Source organism: Theobroma cacao, chromosome 10, assembly GCF_053813885.1.
Source record: "Theobroma cacao isolate CCN51 chromosome 10, ASM5381388v1, whole genome shotgun sequence".
Classification (NCBI taxonomy): Eukaryota; Viridiplantae; Streptophyta; class Magnoliopsida; order Malvales; family Malvaceae; genus Theobroma; species Theobroma cacao.
The window spans coordinates 2,994,789-3,013,987 of NC_142648.1; the positions used below are offsets into that span (position 1 = coordinate 2,994,789).

The window sequence follows — 19,199 nt, forward strand, 5'->3', positions numbered from 1 at the left end:
TTTCAACTTCATGTTTTTCAGATTTGGAGGTAGTTGGGACCTAGGTCGAAGAGTCAATTTGTATTTACTATTTGGTAGGTACCATGGCATCCAGTAACAGTACCCACGCTCAGAGTCACTCCGCTGATGGTCAAGGTCTCTTGCATGTGTATATGTCACCCTCATTTTGTGCTGAGAAGCGGGACAGCTCGATGGCAAGGGTTTGGGGTTCTAGAGTAGGCGAGCCAGCTCGAGGAGGGGCAAGCAACAAGGGTTGGAACCCCAATTTGGCATCGAGGGACTTGGAGGCATTGGCACCAGCGAGCGGATGAGCGCGCAAACTAGGTGCGCTGGCCAACAGGCAGATTGGGCACGTGGGCCAACACGTGGACGAGGCAAGCAGACCAACAGGAAAAGGGCGCGCAGAGGAGCAGGCAGACTGGCGTGAAACTGGAACGTGCAGGCTGCCTAGGCAGTCTACTTGATGCGCGGGAAATACTGGCTAGCCTAGGGCCTGAGGGGCAGTCGTTGGTAACAAGACCAGGGGCGAGTCAAGAAGGCCCAGCATGGCTCAAATTAGCCCCTAGCCATTGGGAATAAGCTTGTAACGACTCCAAGGGGTCCTAGGCTTATATAAACCCCTTAAGCCTCCTCATTTAAGGCTAATGACTCTTGTATTAGAATTTTATACAATAAAAGCTATCTCTTTGTTCCTTAAGCTCTCTCTTCTTGCTTGTGCTTTGCCAAAACGATCCTAACTTGTTAACTTGAGAAGGCTGCTAGCCTTTCTAAACGCCCTTGAGTAAGGCAAAGACTAGGCCGCACTGGTCAAGAGAAAACTCCCGTGACATATATAGTTACTTAAATGTAAATTATGAGATTGTTATGCACTCTGTATGTTTGATTTGATTAACCATGTCGTTTAGGGTTCACGAATGATAACCTTATTTTTGGAACGTTATATATATATATATATATATATATATATATATATATATATATATGTATACATATTCTTGGTTCTCATGGTTTAATTTCGAAAGAATATTTATTAGAAATTATAAGTTTTAGATTTTAAAGAAAGAAAGGCTTGCTTGAGCCTGGTTGGCTATGCCTATTGGGCTCATGCGTCAGTCACGGCCCAGGTTTTGGGCTGTGACAATATTCTGGCAATTCAATAAGATTATTAATAAATGCAATTGTGGTTGCTTCATTTGCATAAAGTAATTCAATATGATTATAACTCTTTCTCACTTGTAATATAAATCTTATTATTAATTAATAAATATATATAATTGACAAAAATAAATATAAAATGACAGTTTAAAATTATAATCAATAAAGAAATTTCATGAAAACCGAGTATCATTTCCATTTTTGCTAGGAAGTTTCTTGACAAAATACTCCCTTCTTGAGCAGTAAGCACTCCTTGCACAGACCTCAACATTTTAGATTCATGACTTGCCTGACAGCTTTCTTTCCAATTAAAAGGGTTTGTACACTCTAAATCCAATGAAAAACAAATCAATATTATGTACGTTCATTTGAAGAGAGTTCACTCGATATTAATTTTTCAAAAAATATTAAAAAAAACACAATAAATAGAATTTTAAAATAAATCGATTTGCTGGAACCACTTAAAATGCTAAAGTGATTTTTGTAATAAGAATCCAATGAATCTCAATCATTGAATCTAATTCAATAATTAAGGACCTCTTTCCCATGATGAGTGATAAAAAATTTCAAGAGCCATCTCTCCCTTTCTTGACTTCACCTAATCCTAATTTGTCGTCACGTTGATTTTTTACTCTTATGGGCCGTCCATAAGTTTTGAATATTACATAGCCACGTTGATTTTTATTTTTTCTTTATGGTTTTTACGTGGTTAAAAGAGAAAGTTCATTTGGGATTTTCTTTTACTTATGTAATAAAGGACAATAGGATAATGCCGCTGCCCCTACTTTAGAAAGATTGTATATTATTCTTGCACCTCCATCTTTCCATTTTGAACTTTCCATTTTCCAACTTTCTTTTTCTTTGAAAGCGACCTCCACCACTCATGACCCGTATATCACTTCAAAAGATTTTTCATGACGTAGTCCTTGGTCCCGACATAAAAATAGCTCAATTACAAAAATTATGCGTAGACCGTCCTTTTTTCAGCTTAACAAAATTTAGAAAATAAGGAAGGATTATAAACAGTTAAAGTAGTTGTTGTGGGTTTAAATTCTATATGAATTTAAACTAACACGTGAGTATGTCGGGAAGAAGTGTCGACCTCACGAGGAGTTGATTATAATAGTATTAAAATTGAATCAAACTATCTTTATTTGAGTTAACTAAAGAATGAAAAATAATTAAAAATATATAAGGTAAAATAAACTGGAAGTAATATTTTAAAAATCTAGAATTATAGTTTCATTAAACATTTCACTTGGATTGTAATTGAAATAAGAGATAGCACTAAAATAAATTAAAACTCTATTTGGATGATTATCCAAATGAAGTAAGATATTAAGACCAGATTCAAGTAGAGAGAGAGAGAGAGAGAGAGAGAGTTGTCATCATAGTGATCCAAATTATCGAAAATTTTATAATATATACTACTGTTTTACCACGAAAACTCCTTTAATCGGCCTTTTCTGTTTTTTAATCTTTCCCGGTTGACTAATATTGATTGACTAAACAGCACCGAGGTTTTGCCTTGTAAGTTCGTCAAGGTACTCCTGTGCAGGGCACCCTCTCTTTGTACTCAAAGTGTAGGGTAGATGCAAACTCAGGAGGGCCTTAACTAAGAATGAAGGCACGCGCCTTAAAGCGCGACTGACAAAAATCAACCATTTCCGAGGCCAATTGTTATACAAACGGAACCAGTCTCCTCTTTCCTTCTCACTCTTGTTTACTTCATTTTCTCTTTCTACTCTATATCTGCAATAAATCGACTAACCCTTTCAGTTATTTTCCAAAGATTATTATTCAATCTTGCCGATGGATGAAAGGTTGAGGCGTGCAGCTCAATTAGGAAATATAGATGCCTTGTATGATTTAATCGAAGATGACGCGGATGTTTTACGACGCATCGATGAGATGGAGTTCGTTGATACTCCACTGCACATAGCTGCAGCTCAAGGGCACACTGAGTTTGCAATGGGGTTGATGAACTTAAAGCCATCATTCGCTAGGAAGCTCAACCAACGCTGCTTTAGCCCCATTCACCTAGCCTTGCAAGAGAAACAAGAAAAGATGGTGGATGATCTCCTATCAATTGATAAAGATCTTGTTCGTGTTAAAGGGAGGGAGGGTTACACTCCTCTTCATCATGCAGTCAGAGAAGGAAATGTTCCGCTTCTGTCTAAATTTCTGAAGAATTGCCCCAATTCTATCTTTGATTTGACTAATCGAAAAGAGACTGCTCTGCATATTGCAGCACAAAATAATAATTTAGAAGCTTTCCAAGCCATACTGTTTTGGATTCAGAAGACACGCGAATGCCACTACAGGGAGAAACGAAGAATCCTAAACTTACAGGACAAGGATGGAAACACTGTGCTGCACATAGCCGCATCAAATAACCAAACCCAGGTACCATTTTTCTCATCCTAAGAGAAAAGAGAATTTTTTGGCATAGTATTATATATTATTTGCCAATTAGTTGTGGATTTTATATACGCAGATGATCAAACTGTTAATAGAAAGCAAGAAGGTTGATAGCAATACGGTTAATCGGAGTGGTTTTACAGCTTTGCGTGTCTTACAAGAACAAGCTCGAGTTGACAGCGGAGAGAGTGTGAACATTCTGAAACGGGCTGAAGATCCAGTCTCTCCACTGTCAGTATTTACCAAATCATCTATAGAGACGGATTTGGACCAACTGTCATATGATATTTCGAAGATGAATGTAGATACAATCAATGCGTTGCTAGTCGTATTTGCTCTGATTCTAACGATGACTTACCAAGCTCTTCTCAGCCCGCCGGGTGGTGCTGAAGCTGCGGGGAAGTCAGTCCTCAAGCCTTACATGTTTATTTTGTTCTATACTTCAAATCTCGCAGCTTTTGCAATTACGTGGTTTTTAGCAGTGTTCATCATCCAGACAGTTGCCAGGGAAATCGCATATTTTGTGGATAAACTATTCATTTTGATCTGGTTTTGCTACATTGTTGCACATGTTATCATATCGCCACCGCCTTATGCCGGTTGGGTTGCTTTTGCTGCTGCTTACATAATTGGCAGCTCACTTTTTGTAATTGGCTTGCGTATCCGTCGCAAAAGAAATTAATTTCTTACTTTATAAATATTGAATTTAATACCCTTTTTATAATTTATATAAATCAAATTTTTATATTTTTAAAATTTATTAATGTTAGTCCAGTTGCTAATACTATTAAAATTCTTCTACTGAAATCATTGACATGGTATTGATTGTTAAATGAGAATTGTAAATAAATAGCGCTAGATATAAGCAAGAATAAAGAATCGGAATCAGGATGGAAGAAGAAGACCACTTGCAAATAAATGAAGAAGACTGAGTTGAGCAGTGCGCACCATTTTGTGAAGCAAGGAAGAAGGAAATCTGAAGTGCACCGTTTCGCTTATGCACTGTCTCTCAACTGCTGTTTTTAGAATTTCATCTGTTATTTTATTCCTTACAAATGTTAGTTAGTTGTTAGTTGTTTTAATTAACTAAGTTTTCCCTCTTCATCACCAGATTAACTAAGTTTTCCCTATCGTTTTAATTCTCATGGATTCAATTCCAACATTGGATAAAGTCTGTAGCTTGGTATTCAGAGAAGAGACATATAGGAATCTTATATTTTAGTCACTTGGATAAAGTCTGTAGTTTGGTACTTGGATTTTTTTAATGAAAGGTCAATTATTCCCCCTTTTAACAATTTTGTTCAAAGACAATACAACACTTCAATCAAATGCTTAACGGCAAAGAATTTGACCTAACTGATTTTTATGCAAGAATTGCCATAATTCATCACTTGTCCTGCATTGATACTCCAAAACAAAATGGAGTTATAGAAAGGAAGCACCAGCACATCCTAGTAGTGGCAAGGTTCCTTATGCATCAGCCAAAGCTCCCAATTCACTTTTGGGGAGACACAATGCTTATTAACATTCATATCATTAATAGAATACCAACCAAGGTCCTTAAAAACAAGTCACCATATCAACTACTGCACAGCAAGCCACTAGCCTATGACTACTTTAGAGTTTTTGGATGTTTGTTCTTTGTTCCACACTAGCACATAACAGAAAAAATTTTGAGAGTAGAGCCAATAAATGTGTTTTTATAGGATATTCGAACTATGTAAAAGGGTATAAAGTCTATGATATGGATGCACATAAAGTCATAACACCAAGGAATGTTGTTTTCCATAAGAATGTATTCCCTTTCAACCTTTCACAGCATGATTCACAATATTCTGCTTTTTATCAAACACATGGTATGCATTCTACGTCCGTGAATGATTTTGACTTTGACCTAACAAGTTCTCCTTTACATGAGCACATATCAACTGAATTACATGTAAATGACCCTTCATCCAGTGCAGAACATGCTACCACATTAGAAAATGATAGCCATTCATATATTCCATCACCTATACATAGTATGCACATTGATGAACCTAAAACAGAAAACGATGTTGACCTTGTTGACCCAATCCAACCACCTAGGAGAAGCTCTAGACATGGACAAACACCTAAATACCTGGTAAGTACTACACCGAACTACCACCTCATAAAAATTCAACCACACCATACCTATAACCAATTACCTATCATGTCAAAAACTGTCACCAACACATAGAGCCTTCACTATGCCCATGTCATTAATCCATGAACCAAGTTCTTACCAAGAAGTTGTGAGCCATTCACATTGGAGAGATGCTATGGAAGTTTAGCTGAGGGCTTTGGAGGATAATCAAATGTGGAGTATAGTACCATTGCCTTAAGACTCCCATACAATTGGATATAAATGGGTATACAAAGTCAAGTTGAAAGCCAATGGAGATATAGAGAGATACAAAGCTTGTCTAGTAGCTAAGGGATACAACCAAGTTGAAGGTTTTAACTATCAAGAAACCTTCAGTCCTGTGGCAAAACAAACCACAATCAGAGTATTCCTTGCCTTAGCAGCAGCAAACAAATGGACATTATCTCAACTTGACATAAACAATGCATTCTTGAATGGAGACTTGGAGGAGGAGTGTATATGGAACTCCCACAAGGATGATGTTGGATCAAAATTAGTTTACAAGCTGCACAAGTCCTTTTATGGACTTAAACAAGCATCCGAGCAGTGGAATGCCAAGCTTACAGCATCCATTTGAAAGTATGGTTCAAGCAATCAATTTCAGATTATTCCTTATTCATTATGAAGAAAGAAAATGGAGATTTTAGTGCTCTATTGGTCTATGTAGATGACATTAGAGTGGGAAGCACATCAAGCAAAGCATAAAATAATGTAAAGGAATATCTAAAATCACAGTTTATGTTAAAAGACCTAGGTTCATCAATCAACACTAGGTATATCCATATGTCAGAGGAAATATACCTTGGATTTGTTAGAAAGTCAAGGCTTACTTGGATTCAAACCTACATCAACACCAATAGACTACAACCATAAACTGAGCAGGGCTGCAAAGGAAGAAAAATTAAATGATCAAACCAGTTATAGACAATTGATAGGAAAGCTTTTATACCTGACATTCACAAGGCCAGACATCACAAATGCAGTCCAAGTTCTTGCTCAGTTCATGGAGAAACCAAAAAAGAAACACCTCACAGCAGCTCATAGAGTGCTAAGATATTTAAAAAAAGCTTCAGGGCAAGGGATTTTGATGAAGTCAGATTCCAAGTTAAAGATCTTTACCTATTCAGATAGTGACTGGGTAGGTTGTCTAGAGATTCAAAGATCCATAAAAAGGTATTGCATATTTGTTGGGGAGTCATTGGTGAGCTAGAAATCAAAGAAGTAACAAGTATTAGCCGGAAGATCAACACAAGAAGAGTATAGGTCCATAGCTACCACATGTTGTGAAGTCATTTGGATGAAATCCTTGCTAACTGATCTTGGAGTCATGTCATGATGAAACAATAAATCTCCATTGTGACAATTAGTCAAAACTACGGATGAAGCACATAGAAATGGATTGCCACTTCATAAGGGAGAAAGTCCTAACTGGAATCACCAGACTAGTGTATGTACCAACTGAGCTGCAGGTTGCTGATTTATTCACTAAGGCACTGTAGCCAAGGCAATTTTGCAACTTGATGAACAAGATGAACGTTCTCAATGATCACGCTTCCTCTTGAGGAAGAGTGTTAAATGGGAACTGTAAATAAATAATGCTGGAAATAAGCAAGAATAAAGAATCAGAAATAGGATGGAAGAAGAAGACCGTTTCACTTATGCACTATCTCTCAACGTTGCTGTTTCTAAAAAACCTAAGATACCTGCCAAACACACTCTAAATCCTAAGTTTATTTTATATTTTTATTTTGAAAAGCAGTTTTGATTTTCATTAATCCCTTCTTCCAAGCGTGCTAGGGAAAGTCTCTACCTTTGCGGCTCAAGACTGCCCTTGGCCTTTGCTTGCACCTGGTTTGAGGATTCAAAAAATATTTAGGGTTTTATATATAGTATTCACGAACTATATATTTTATGTATATACACAGACAGAGGTCTAGGCAATTTTTTGATGACTGGCTTCTCTGCTATAGGCAATTTTTGGTTCTCTGTTCTGCAGCAGTTATTTAAGGGTCAGTATGATGCTGATTCCATTTCTTTTCTTCTTTTTCTCTGCCAAATTGTAAAGGGCAACGTTCTATCTTGTTTTTGCGTGATAGTTGTATTGTCGATGGTTCCTCTATTTATGTTCCCAACTTTGTACAGGGGAGTAGGAGGACTGTGTGTTTTGGGAAAGGGGCGCTCATGCCAGCCCTCTTTTTTGTGCAGGCAAATGCTTTGTTTATCCTTCCTTTTGAAAGTGTACTGTTTACTAATGAAACGATTTTCTATTGCCTAGTACTGAAAATTACCTTTTTATATATAATTCAAAATATCCTACAATAATTGTGCTTCTAATACAGTATGGTTTGAATTGGTAAATTCCATCTAGTTAAATGAATAAAATGCAAAAGTAAAAGTAAATTACAAGGAATAAAGGCCAATTGTGTAGGATTTCCTTTACCCTAGCTTTAGAAGTTCTCCGATAAAGCTCTGCTTTTCTTAATCTTCACGCCTAGCATCTTTGCCATTGAAGTATGAAGTCTGACTGATACTAATATTTAAAATAAAAAATAGAGTTTTGTTACAAATCGTTTGAGTATTTTTTAAAATTAGTTAATATATTTATTTATAGTAATACTTTTTTTTATAAATTCTTACTCGATAATTTCCTTGGACCTTCGAAGCGGCAGGGGATTTCCATTTCTATCAAGAACCCTGAGCACTCCCTCTTTATTACTTGTCCTACATTTCCATTATTATTGTAAATTGGCTCTCCGATGTGGATGAAAGCTTGAGGAGGGCTGCTAAAGAAGGAAATATTGTTGAATTATTTGCATCAATCCGAAGAGATGGAGATGTTTTGAGGCACATAGATGAGATGGAGTTCGTTGACACTCCGTTACACAAAGCTGCAGCTGATGGGTGCTTTGATTTTGCAATGGAGATAATGATCTTAAAGCCCTCGTTAGCCTAGAAGCTAAACCAAGAAGTCTTTAGTCCCATTCACCTTGCAGTGGAAAAAGGGCATAAGGAGTTGGCTGTACATCTCATGCAAAATGATAAAAGTCTTGTCCGTGTCAACGGGAGGAAGGGTGAGACTCCTTTACACCATGCAATAACTAAAGAACAAAACCTTGACCTCTTGGCCTGATTTCTGGAGGCTTGCCCTGAATGCATTTGAGATATGACAACCGCAAACCGGACTGCTTTGCACATTGCAACGGAAAGCAATAGATTAGAAGCTCTCCAACTCTTATACCGGATGCTTAGGAAGAGTGATGATTGTGGAGATGTGGTGAACCAGAAAGACAGGAATGGCGACACTGCCTTGCACATAGCTGCGCGCAATAATCAATCGCAAGTTAGATGTCATCCTTCTAACTACTTTTTCTTCTAGTAAAAAAGAAAAGAATTCTTTAATTTGGGATTGTAATTCATAGTCAATTGATTGTGGCTTTTATTTATGTCTCAAACTCTTAAACAGATTCTCAAACTGCTACTCAATTGCAAGGCTGATAAGTTTGCGACTAATCAGCTGGTTCAACGGCACTTTCTCTTGCAAACGAACTTAATAACAGAGAGCATTAATATTCTGCGTGGTTGGTCAAATGTAGGAGTTTTAAGCTTTCGATATAAGATGCGAAAACGAATTTCCAAGATTGTGACAAAGGCATCAGAAGTAATTTTTCAAGGTATGGACAGAATATCAAGCGAGGACCGCAATGCCTTACTAGCAATTTTAGGATTGCTTCTAACAGCTACCTACCAAGCCAGTATTAGCCCGCCTGGTAGTGTTTGGTGATCCTTCCTCAAACTCCGCTTCCACTGAAGGATATGATAAAAAAGAACCGGGAAAATGGGTCATGAACCAAATTGATTTTCTCATTGTCTATATTCCAGCCTGCACTGTCTTCATAGTATCGTTTTTCCTAACATTGGGCCTCCTTAAACCTTTTCCCCTTGGTTTCAGGACTGCCCTTCAAGTATTACTTGCATTGCTTGCTATATCCTTCAACGAATCAGTATCTTTCATAGTGCCAACTGATTTAGCGTCTCTAGTCATCGATATGCTTTCACTGATAGTTTTTATTTCAATGATGTTCAAGCGTATTGCTTACCGGTTATCAAAACTTAGTGTTTTCATTTTTGGATGCTGGTTATACCCTGGTTTGTCTGATTCATTAACGATAGGATCCTATTTAATTCTAGGGTGTTGGCTAGTCCTCGGTCAATATGATCCCTTTTGGATAGGAGCCGTTTTAGTTCTAGGATGCATTTCACTGATTTCAGCAATACTTTAGTTCTATTACATCTGGACGATAGTTTCTACGGTATCCTAATTGGTATTAGTTGGTTTGTTTCTATTTTGGATAGATGCAGTGTGATGAGAAGGTGGATTGACATGCCACCCCTCACGATATATAGACGCTAACGCTGAATGAAGCTCTAAAGATGGCCGCCACTGAATCTTCCTATTTCCAATTTTATATATCTATTTGTTGTACCACTGATAAATTCAATTGCTCCTACATAAGATCTTCTCCACATTTTAGTTTATCTTTTGTTCTATTAATTTCATTTGCTTATTATTTGTGCTGATGTATTATTATGAAATTAAAACTCCCATCTCAAATTGATTGACTTGTACAAAATTTTTAAAAAATTGACTTTAATATTTATTGTAAATTATTTTATGTATAGTATTGATAAACTATATAATATTTAATTTCAAACAGTAAATATATTATAAAAATCAATATGAAACAAAAAAAAAAAGGTAACAGTTTTGTTTTTTTGGTAGGCTTTACCCTTTAGGGAGCCCTTCCAGAAATTCTCAAAGGCCAGGGCCGAACCCAGGCCTGACGGTTATAACTTACAGATGCTCAAGATTCAATTTCTTTGACAAAAACATACTATAGACTGCTTAATTACAGAAATGAATAAAAAAAAATCAATGTGCATGCATAGGAATTTCTACTACCTTTGGATTAAATCAAATATGAACATGTTTGCTTAGCTATATGGATAAAAACAACATGAACTCTTAGTTATTGCGATGGTTTTTGTTTCTTTTGGCCAAGCTTAGGTATTGCAATTAAAATAAAAGAGTATGAGCACTTGTAGTTAATATAAGCACATGAGAGGGCTTTAATACGTGAGCAATGTAAGAACAAATATTTTGCTTTAAAAGAAAAAAGTTCAGTAGCAACGATAGGTGGAGTACATGTATTTCTTCTATTACTGTGTTTTTAGTCTTCTGGTAGTTGCTGTGCTAATTATAATAGCCACTCTCCAAGCTTCATTTAGTCCACCTGGAGGTGTTTTGGCAGGGAGATAACAGTAGTTCATCTACCTCAGAGGCTGTTAGCTCCAATACCCCCAAAATTATTAACGCCACTAGAGAAGGAAGTTCAATTTCACAAGCATTACCCTGTCAAGGGACAACAGTAATGGGAACTCTTCTATAATTATTTTGGGATGAAAGACTAGGGCAATTTCAATCCGACTTTCAAGATAACTTCTCATCGGGGATTTATATCATTTTATAATTATTTTTCATCTCAATTTTACAATTAATAAATTTTAATTATTTTTAAAACATGTACATTTATTAATCACAAAATATTTAATCGACTGTACTAGATTTATATATATATATATATATATATATATACACATGTAAAGATAAGTATGAAAAATCAACTTTTTTATTTAAAATTCAAAATATCCTACAATAATTGTGCTTCTAATATAATATGATTTAAATTGGTAAAGTCAATCTAGTTAAATGAATTAAAATGCAAAAGTTAAAGTAAATTGGAAGGAACAAAGGCCGATTGTATAAGATTCCTTTACCCTAGTTTTAGAAGTTCTCCAATAAAGAATGTAAAAGAGATGTTATACATGCTCTGCTTTTCTTAATCTGCACGCCTAGCATCTTTGCCATTGAACTATGGCCTATGGCTGATACTATTATTTAAAATAAAAAATAAAGTTTTGTTACAAATCCTTAGAGTACTTTTTAAAGTTAATTAATATATTTATTTATAGTAATACTTTTGTTATAAATTCTAATGTATTAGACAAATATATTACTTAATATTATAACTTTAAAAAAAAATTTTAAAGTACTAACTTTCTAAATCCGATAAATAATAATATAAAATTTACGATTAATGGCAAAAGCTGCATTAAAATATTTTGTGATCAGCATTCTTCCACATAATCTTTTTATTTGTAATATATATATGTGTGTGTGTATAATATATATATATTTCTTTTTGGAACACATGACATGTTTAATACCATCTTGGTTTAAAAGTACATTAATGTAAGGGGCAATGAAAATTGTTTAGGAGATTGCACATCAGCCAGAAGCAAAATTCAAAGCCAACCAATACTCAAAATTTTATGCTTGTTGTCGATCTTTATGGAGGCTAAAAGACCCTGACAGAGAATTTGAGAATATCTTAGCTTCCAAGATTGTTGCCAAAAAAAGTGAAGCAGACGAACACCCTTTAGTAGTTTATTTGTCAATGCATGGATAACCCTGTTGCAGCAGATTTTTACAGGCTTCATGGCTAGGGTATTGAGGGAAGCTGCTCGAGCAGGAAACATCGACGCCCTATACGAGCAATTTCAAGAAGATCCATACCTTTTGGAGACCATCGATGCGGTTCCTTTCATTGATACTCCTCTGCACGAAGCTGCAGCTGCAGGGCAAGTTGATTTTGCAGTGGAGATGATGAACTTGAAGCCATCGTTTGCCTCAAAGATTAATCCAGATGGTTTTACCCCATTACACCTTGCTTTGCAAAAACACCAAACTCAGTTACTATATGAGCTACTGAAAATCAACAAAGACCTGGTTCGAGTCAAGGGGAAAAAAGGTGTGACCCTTCTGCATTACGCAGCTGAACTAGGAGACATTGATCTTTTGGCTAAGTTTCTTGTAGCTTGCCCTCAATGCATCAAAGATGTGACTGTTGGCGGTAAAACTGCTCTGCATATTGCGGCAGAAAACAACCATGTTGAAGCGCTTGAAGTCTTGGCACGTTGGCTACGACGGACTCACAACAAAGATGGTGGATTCTGGGAAATTGAAGTCATGAACTGGAAAGACAAGGATGGCAACACAGTATTGCACGTAGCTGCAGCCAACAGCCAAAATCAAGCAGAGGCACGATCTAATAATCCTCTCTCATTAACTATACTAAATAAGTCTAAATTTTTTTTCCTTATGTTAACTTAATTTGTCAATAAACAGACATTTGTTTTTTCTTTTTTCTTATATGAATCTATGGAGCAGATGATAAGACTCTTGTTGGAATGTGGAATTCGAAGGAACATAATCAATTTGAATGGTTTGACGGCTCTGGATGTTTTACAATGCCAAGGGCAAGCCGACAACAGGAAGGCTGTGGACATTCTAAGACAGGCAGGAGGTTTAAATTCTTCCTCAATTCCAGAATCCACACCCTTGGCTGAGCTCTTTAGATCAAAGGTTGAATTTTCTGAGAGATTAATGATAATTGTAACTCGGGCCAGACTCAATATACCAAGTGACACACGCAATGCGTTCCTGGTACTAGCCGGGTTAGTAATAACAGCAACCTACCAAGCCATTTTCAACCCGCCCGGCGGTGTTCGACAAGCTGAAGCAGGTCCCACTCAGGTTCCGAGCGGAGCAGGTAGATCAGTTATGGATACAAATAGTTTTCTTTGGTTTTATGTTCCAAACACTGCAGCATTTCTCACCACACTTTTCCTTACGGTTCTGTTTCTGATAATTGGTCCTAATGGTGAATTGGTTCTCTTACCGCTGCTGCCATTGGTCATTTGCTATGTCATGTCGACGCTGGTCATAACCCCAACTGCAACGTTTACTTATTACATTTGGCTTACTTTGGTGATTGCTGTTGCTTCTGGGTGTTGGTTATTTGGGGCTCATCTATATTGGCTTCTGAAAATATGGAAGGTTAACAAGAGTTCGGGAGAACTCACCCTCTCAGTGTTATCTTAAGGGGTGGAAACATACACGTCCTCTAGCTTTGGCCTTTGCATAGATAGATGTTCTCAGCATAGAATGTTGAGATGAATTTAAAAATGGTGATTGAATTTATTGCGATTTTTCTAGAGAAATGTTCATTTTCATATCCCCTGGCGCCATCCATGGCATCCTTTCGCTAATTATTTCCATTATCATCATAATGTAAAACCGTTTACCCTTCAAATGCTTGTTTGCAATTTTGGGTTTGCATCTTGCTTAGGCTTGGACTAATAGGCTGGCCCAAGCTTTTCTTTTCTATTTTTTTTCGCTAAATAGTCCCATCTAATCTAACTCATAAAGCTCATAAGATTTTTCAAAAACTTATGTGTACTGTAAGGTACTATATAAAGTTTATATTTATAAGTGATAGATTTTTATATAACTTTTTTTATAATTAAATATTTTAATATTATAAAAAAACTCATTAACAACCCACTAAGCATGCTCAAATGCATAAAGACAAGCACGTATATAACAAAAATATCCAATTCTCTATATTGTCCTTTGTCTCAATTGAAGATAGGAGACGCTGGGAGGGAATTAAGAATCTTAATCCGCATCAGTTGAGTTTTGTCCAGGGCACTCAATGGGACTTTTGAATATCATATGGTCGCAAGTGCTATCCAGCCTTCAATATATATTTTAAAAACCAGGATAAAGTAATGAGAGAGAGTTGTCATCTTAGTGCTCCTAATTATTGAAAATTTTATAACATATACTACTTTTTTTTCCAAGAGAACTCCTTTATTCTACCTTTTCTGTTTTTTAATCTTTCCCGGTTGACTAAAATTAATTGACTAAACGGCACCCACGTTTTTCCTTGTAAGTTCGTCAAGGTACCGCTATGCATCCTCTCTTTACTCTTTCAATTGCTGTTTCAACTACACTCTAATTAGCCAAAGCCCTCACTACCTATCAATTTATCGTTGTTCTAAGCCTTCTCATCTCACTGTGATTACCGGATGGATGGCAGCTGCTCAACTCTTTATTTTTAAGTGAATTTCCTCCATGCTTTCTTAATTACACTTTTCTGTTTTCGGCCTGTCATTGTAATTTCGCTAATCTTGTTATGGAAGAAAGTTTGAGGAGGGCTGCTCAAGAAGGAAACATCGTTGAATTGTATGCATCAATCCAAAGAGATGGAGTTTGTCAACACTCCATTACACATAGCTGCAGCTGAAGGGGGCATTGACTTTGCAATGGAGATAATGATCTTAAAGCCGTCATTTGCTAGGAAGCTAAACCAAGAAGGCTTTAGTCCCATTCACCTCGCAGTGGAAAAGGGGCATAAAGAGCAGGCGTTACAACTCATGCAAAATAATAAAAATCTTGTCCGTGTCAAAGGGAAGCAAGGTGAGACTCCTTTCCACAATGCAATAACGAGAGAACAAAATCTTGATCTCTTAACTAGATTTCTGGAGGCTTGTCCTGAATGCATCCAAGATATGACAACTAAAAACGAGACTCCTTTGCACATTGCAACGGGAAACAATAGATTAGAGGCTCTTGAACTCCTCTGCCGGATGCTTAGGAAGAGTGACTATTGTCAGGATGTGGTGAACCAAAAAGACAGGAATGAAGACACTGCCTTGCACATAGCTTGACGAAATAATCAACCCCAGGTCGGATCTCATCCCTCTAACTAATTTTACTTTTACTAAAAAATGAATGGATTCTGTAATTGGTATTGTATTTCATGGTCAATTGATTGTGGCTTTTATTTATGTCTCAATACTCTCAATCAAGCAGATGCTCAAACTGCTATTAAACTGCAAGGCTGATAAGCTTACAACTAATCAGGCTGGTTCGACGCTGGCTATTGCCCACGAACTTAATAACAGAGAGAGCGTTAATATTCTGCGTGGTTGGCGGAGGGCAAGAGTTCAAGAACAAATGTTTAAGACTGTGACGAAGGAATCAGAAGTAATTTTTTTGGGTATGGACAGTATATCAAGCAAGGACCGCAGTGCTTTACTAGTAATTTTAGGATTGCCTCTAACAGGTACCTGCCCAGCCAGTATTAGCCCGCCTGGTAGTGTTTGGCAAGGTGATAGCTCCTCAAACTCCAATTTCACTGTAGGATATGATCAAAAATTTCCGGGTACATCGGTCATGGATGAAGTTGATTTACTTCAATTTTATATTCCAGCCTATACTGTCTTCATAGTAGCGTTTTTCCTAACATTGGGTCTCCTTAAACCTTTCCCTCCTGGCTTCAGGACTTCTCTTCAAGTACTTCTTGCATTTCTTGCTATATCCTTCGACCAATCAATAACTTTCATATCGCCAACTGATTTAGCATATCTAGTCATCTGTACATTTTCAACATTGGTTTTTATTTGTACGATGTTCATGTGTATTGCTTACCGAGTATAAAAAATTAGCGTTTTAATTCTAGGATGCTGGTTAGCACCTGGTATGTATGGTCCATCCTGGATAGGAACCCTTTTAATTACGGAGTTCTGATTATTTCTCGGTCTATATGATCTATTTTGGATAGGATCCATTTTAATTCAAAGATGCATTACAGCAATATTTGAATTTTATTACATCTTGATTGTAGCTATAATAGCTCCAATGTTGGTCTGTTTTTACTTGTTCTGTTTCTATTCTGGTTAGAAGTAACACGATGAGGACGTTGGTTGACATCGCACCCCTCAAGATATACGGACACCTAATGTTCAATGAAGACATAAAAAGATGGCTGCCCCTGGATCTAGATATTTCCAATTCCCGGTTCTGTATCTTTATTTGTTGTATCACAATGTACCACCCATAAATTCAGTTCCTCCTGTATAAAATCATCTCTACTTTTTAGTTTACCTTTTGTTTTACTTTATTTCGTTTATAATTTGTGCTCATATGTTATTAATATTCTTTTTGTTTTAAATTAAACTTTACGTTTTCACTTATCATAAAAATTTTGACAAAAAATATTAGCATTTATTGTAAATTATTTTATGTATAGTATTTTTTAAAAAAATTTATCTTTAAGTAATAGACTTTGGGGTTAAGGTTTTTTTTATTTTTGTTGTCATTTACTTCTGTTGGTGTGGAGGGGATCCAGACTTGAGATCCCAAAGAGTATTATCTTGGGCCCTGCGCAGAGGGGGAGGGAGGGGGAGCTAGCAGGGGCCCCCGCCCTTCCCAAAGATGTTAAAAGTTTATAATTTTTTTTATTTTGTTTTAAATATTTATAATTTTACTCTTAATTGTACACTGCTACTTCTGCGGGCCAGGCCTTGGTGCCACCACAAGTCTCCTGTAACAGGGCCGGGGACTTGATGTCTCCATATAGGGAAGAAAATCACTGGCAACGTAACTGTTCGGGTTGTTAATAGGTTAAGTAGTATTATAATTAAAATAATAATACTAATTGAAAATTTTTTATTTAAATATATTAGAAAAGTATTAAAAATAAATTCAATATAATTTTATTTAAAAAATTATTAAATATCATCATTAGTAAAATTATGTTATTATTATTATAATACCCCTCACAAAATAAATCAATAAAATACTTTTTGAAAATAAAGTAGATATATTTTAATTAGTGTCAGATTACGTTATCACATTTAAAAGAAAATCAATCAATTTTACCTTATTGTATTTTAAAAAAAAAACAATCAATTAATCTTATCATGTTTTAAAATAAAAATAATCAATTTTATCTCAATACGTTTAAAAGAAAAGGCAAAAAACTCATGTTAGTTTATTTCATTGGATTCAAACGATAGGCAATCAAAAGAGCTTAACACCAAGGAAGAAGAAAGACAGAGGAAACAGAAAATTATTCAAGGGATTTCTGATTAAAATATGTTTAGGGTTGTATTTCATAGTTTGGATACAAAAATTTCAAATTATTTATATGTTTTAAAATTTTATTTAAACCCAATACTTTTTCGATGACTTTCTGGTGGCATAATGAGTACCAATGGAAAGGTCTTGAAATATCTTTTCAATGGTTTTTGTAGCATTTTGTTTGGTCTTACGGTTAGGAATGTAAGAATTTTTGAAATTAATTGAAAATTTAGTTTTTAACAGTTTTAACAATCCAACTTTGAATAACCAGAACTCCATATTCCGGTAATATTTTTGATCGTTTCTTTGAGGGTTTTTGTAGTATAAAATGAGATGTTTAATTTGGTGTCAATGGCTTGGCTAGGAGCTTCCCGTGTTAAGAGAATTAAAACCTCAAAGTAAGCTCGTTGACAATGAAAATCTAAAAGTCTGAGTATTTCTGTGATGATTTTGAGAATTTTGGCTTTCGAAACTTGAGAATTTTGTGTTCTTTTTAATCAAAAAAAATTTTGGTGTTATAGTATGATATGAATACTTCATATTGGTATTGATTTTATCGCTGAAAATAATTCGGGTTAAAAGTTATAAGAGCTTAAATTAAGCCAAATGGCCATCTAGATTCTAAAAATTTCAAAAAATAAAAAAAATTAATTTTTTTAAAATATGATATTAATTAATATGTGATAAATTCTGTTATAAACTTCATAAATATTGGATATGTGATTTCTACTGTATTTTTATATCTAAAAGTATATATATTTACATTTTATAAATTTATTTCTTAAATTAGTATATTTTATTAAAATATCAAAATTTAATGAAAAATTATAAATATGATTTTTTTATGAATGAAATTAGTGTGATCTTTCTATTAGGAATTAAAAATCCTTCCCGATTTTATGATTTAAGTTTAAATTCTCAACTTTATTTGAAATTTTATTAATTCAAAAATATATATAATAATAAAAAATTATCTTATTAATTGAAAATGTTTTTAAATTATAATAGATGTCGCTATACATTCTAAGTGCTTAGGATGGCCAATGGAAGTCACCTTGTAGGATTTGTTTGCAAATTCAGTTCTGATTTTGTATGTATTTTCTTGCTATATTAGACAACTAGGAGGATTATCTAATTTGCTGCTTGAAAGTAAACTTGACAAAATTAGGCAAGTGACCAATATCCCTTCGGTGTTTTCACATCTTAAAAAAATTAACCTCAATGTGAATTTGTATATGATATATGATATTTTGTCATATGATTTATTAAAATTGGGTTGAGCATGCAAAATGTATATGTATATAAGTTTTATGTATTAGATTTAGAATGTGCCTTATGCAAAGCGTGATTTCTTATTTTGAAATTTGTATATAACTTTGTATAATGTATACATATATGTTTTTGTGAATATAAACATAAATATTTAGTCTGAAATAAATATGCTTTTGAGGTGCATGAGATATACTTGAGAAAGTTGATATACTGTTTTATGAAATTTGGGTAATCTAAAAATATATGTTTTTGTTTTGTCTCCTAGTATGGCTATGCTCTAACCTTGTCAATGGGGGTTAAATGTTGACTATGTCGACATGTATTCTGTTATTAGAGATTGATCTCTCAACCGCA

General features: G+C 35.2%; 2 protein-coding genes and 2 pseudogenes across 3 annotated transcripts; all 4 read left to right on the plus strand.

The window, feature by feature from the left end:
* The first annotated feature begins 2,775 nt into the window (after positions 1–2,775).
* Positions 2,776–4,286, plus strand: LOC18586215 (ankyrin repeat-containing protein BDA1-like). The gene is made up of 2 exons (XM_088802620.1): positions 2,776–3,561; positions 3,653–4,286. The coding sequence occupies exons 1-2, from the start codon at positions 2,968–2,970 to the stop codon at positions 4,256–4,258; spliced, it is 1,200 nt and encodes a 399-aa protein (XP_088658746.1). The 5' UTR covers positions 2,776–2,967; the 3' UTR covers positions 4,259–4,286.
* Positions 4,287–5,320: 1,034 nt separating this feature from the next.
* Positions 5,321–10,023, plus strand: LOC18586210 (uncharacterized; annotated as a pseudogene).
* Positions 10,024–12,094: 2,071 nt separating this feature from the next.
* On the plus strand, positions 12,095–13,946 carry LOC148760271 (ankyrin repeat-containing protein BDA1-like). Its single transcript, XM_088802647.1, has 2 exons — positions 12,095–12,902; positions 13,032–13,946. Exons 1-2 carry the CDS (start codon positions 12,300–12,302, stop codon positions 13,743–13,745), a joined length of 1,317 nt encoding a protein of 438 aa, XP_088658773.1. The 5' UTR covers positions 12,095–12,299; the 3' UTR covers positions 13,746–13,946.
* Positions 13,947–14,613: 667 nt separating this feature from the next.
* Positions 14,614–16,577, plus strand: LOC148760272 (uncharacterized; annotated as a pseudogene). The gene is made up of 2 exons (XR_016023128.1): positions 14,614–15,394; positions 15,522–16,577. The product of XR_016023128.1 is annotated as an uncharacterized LOC148760272 (transcript).
* Positions 16,578–19,199: the final 2,622 nt, after the last annotated feature.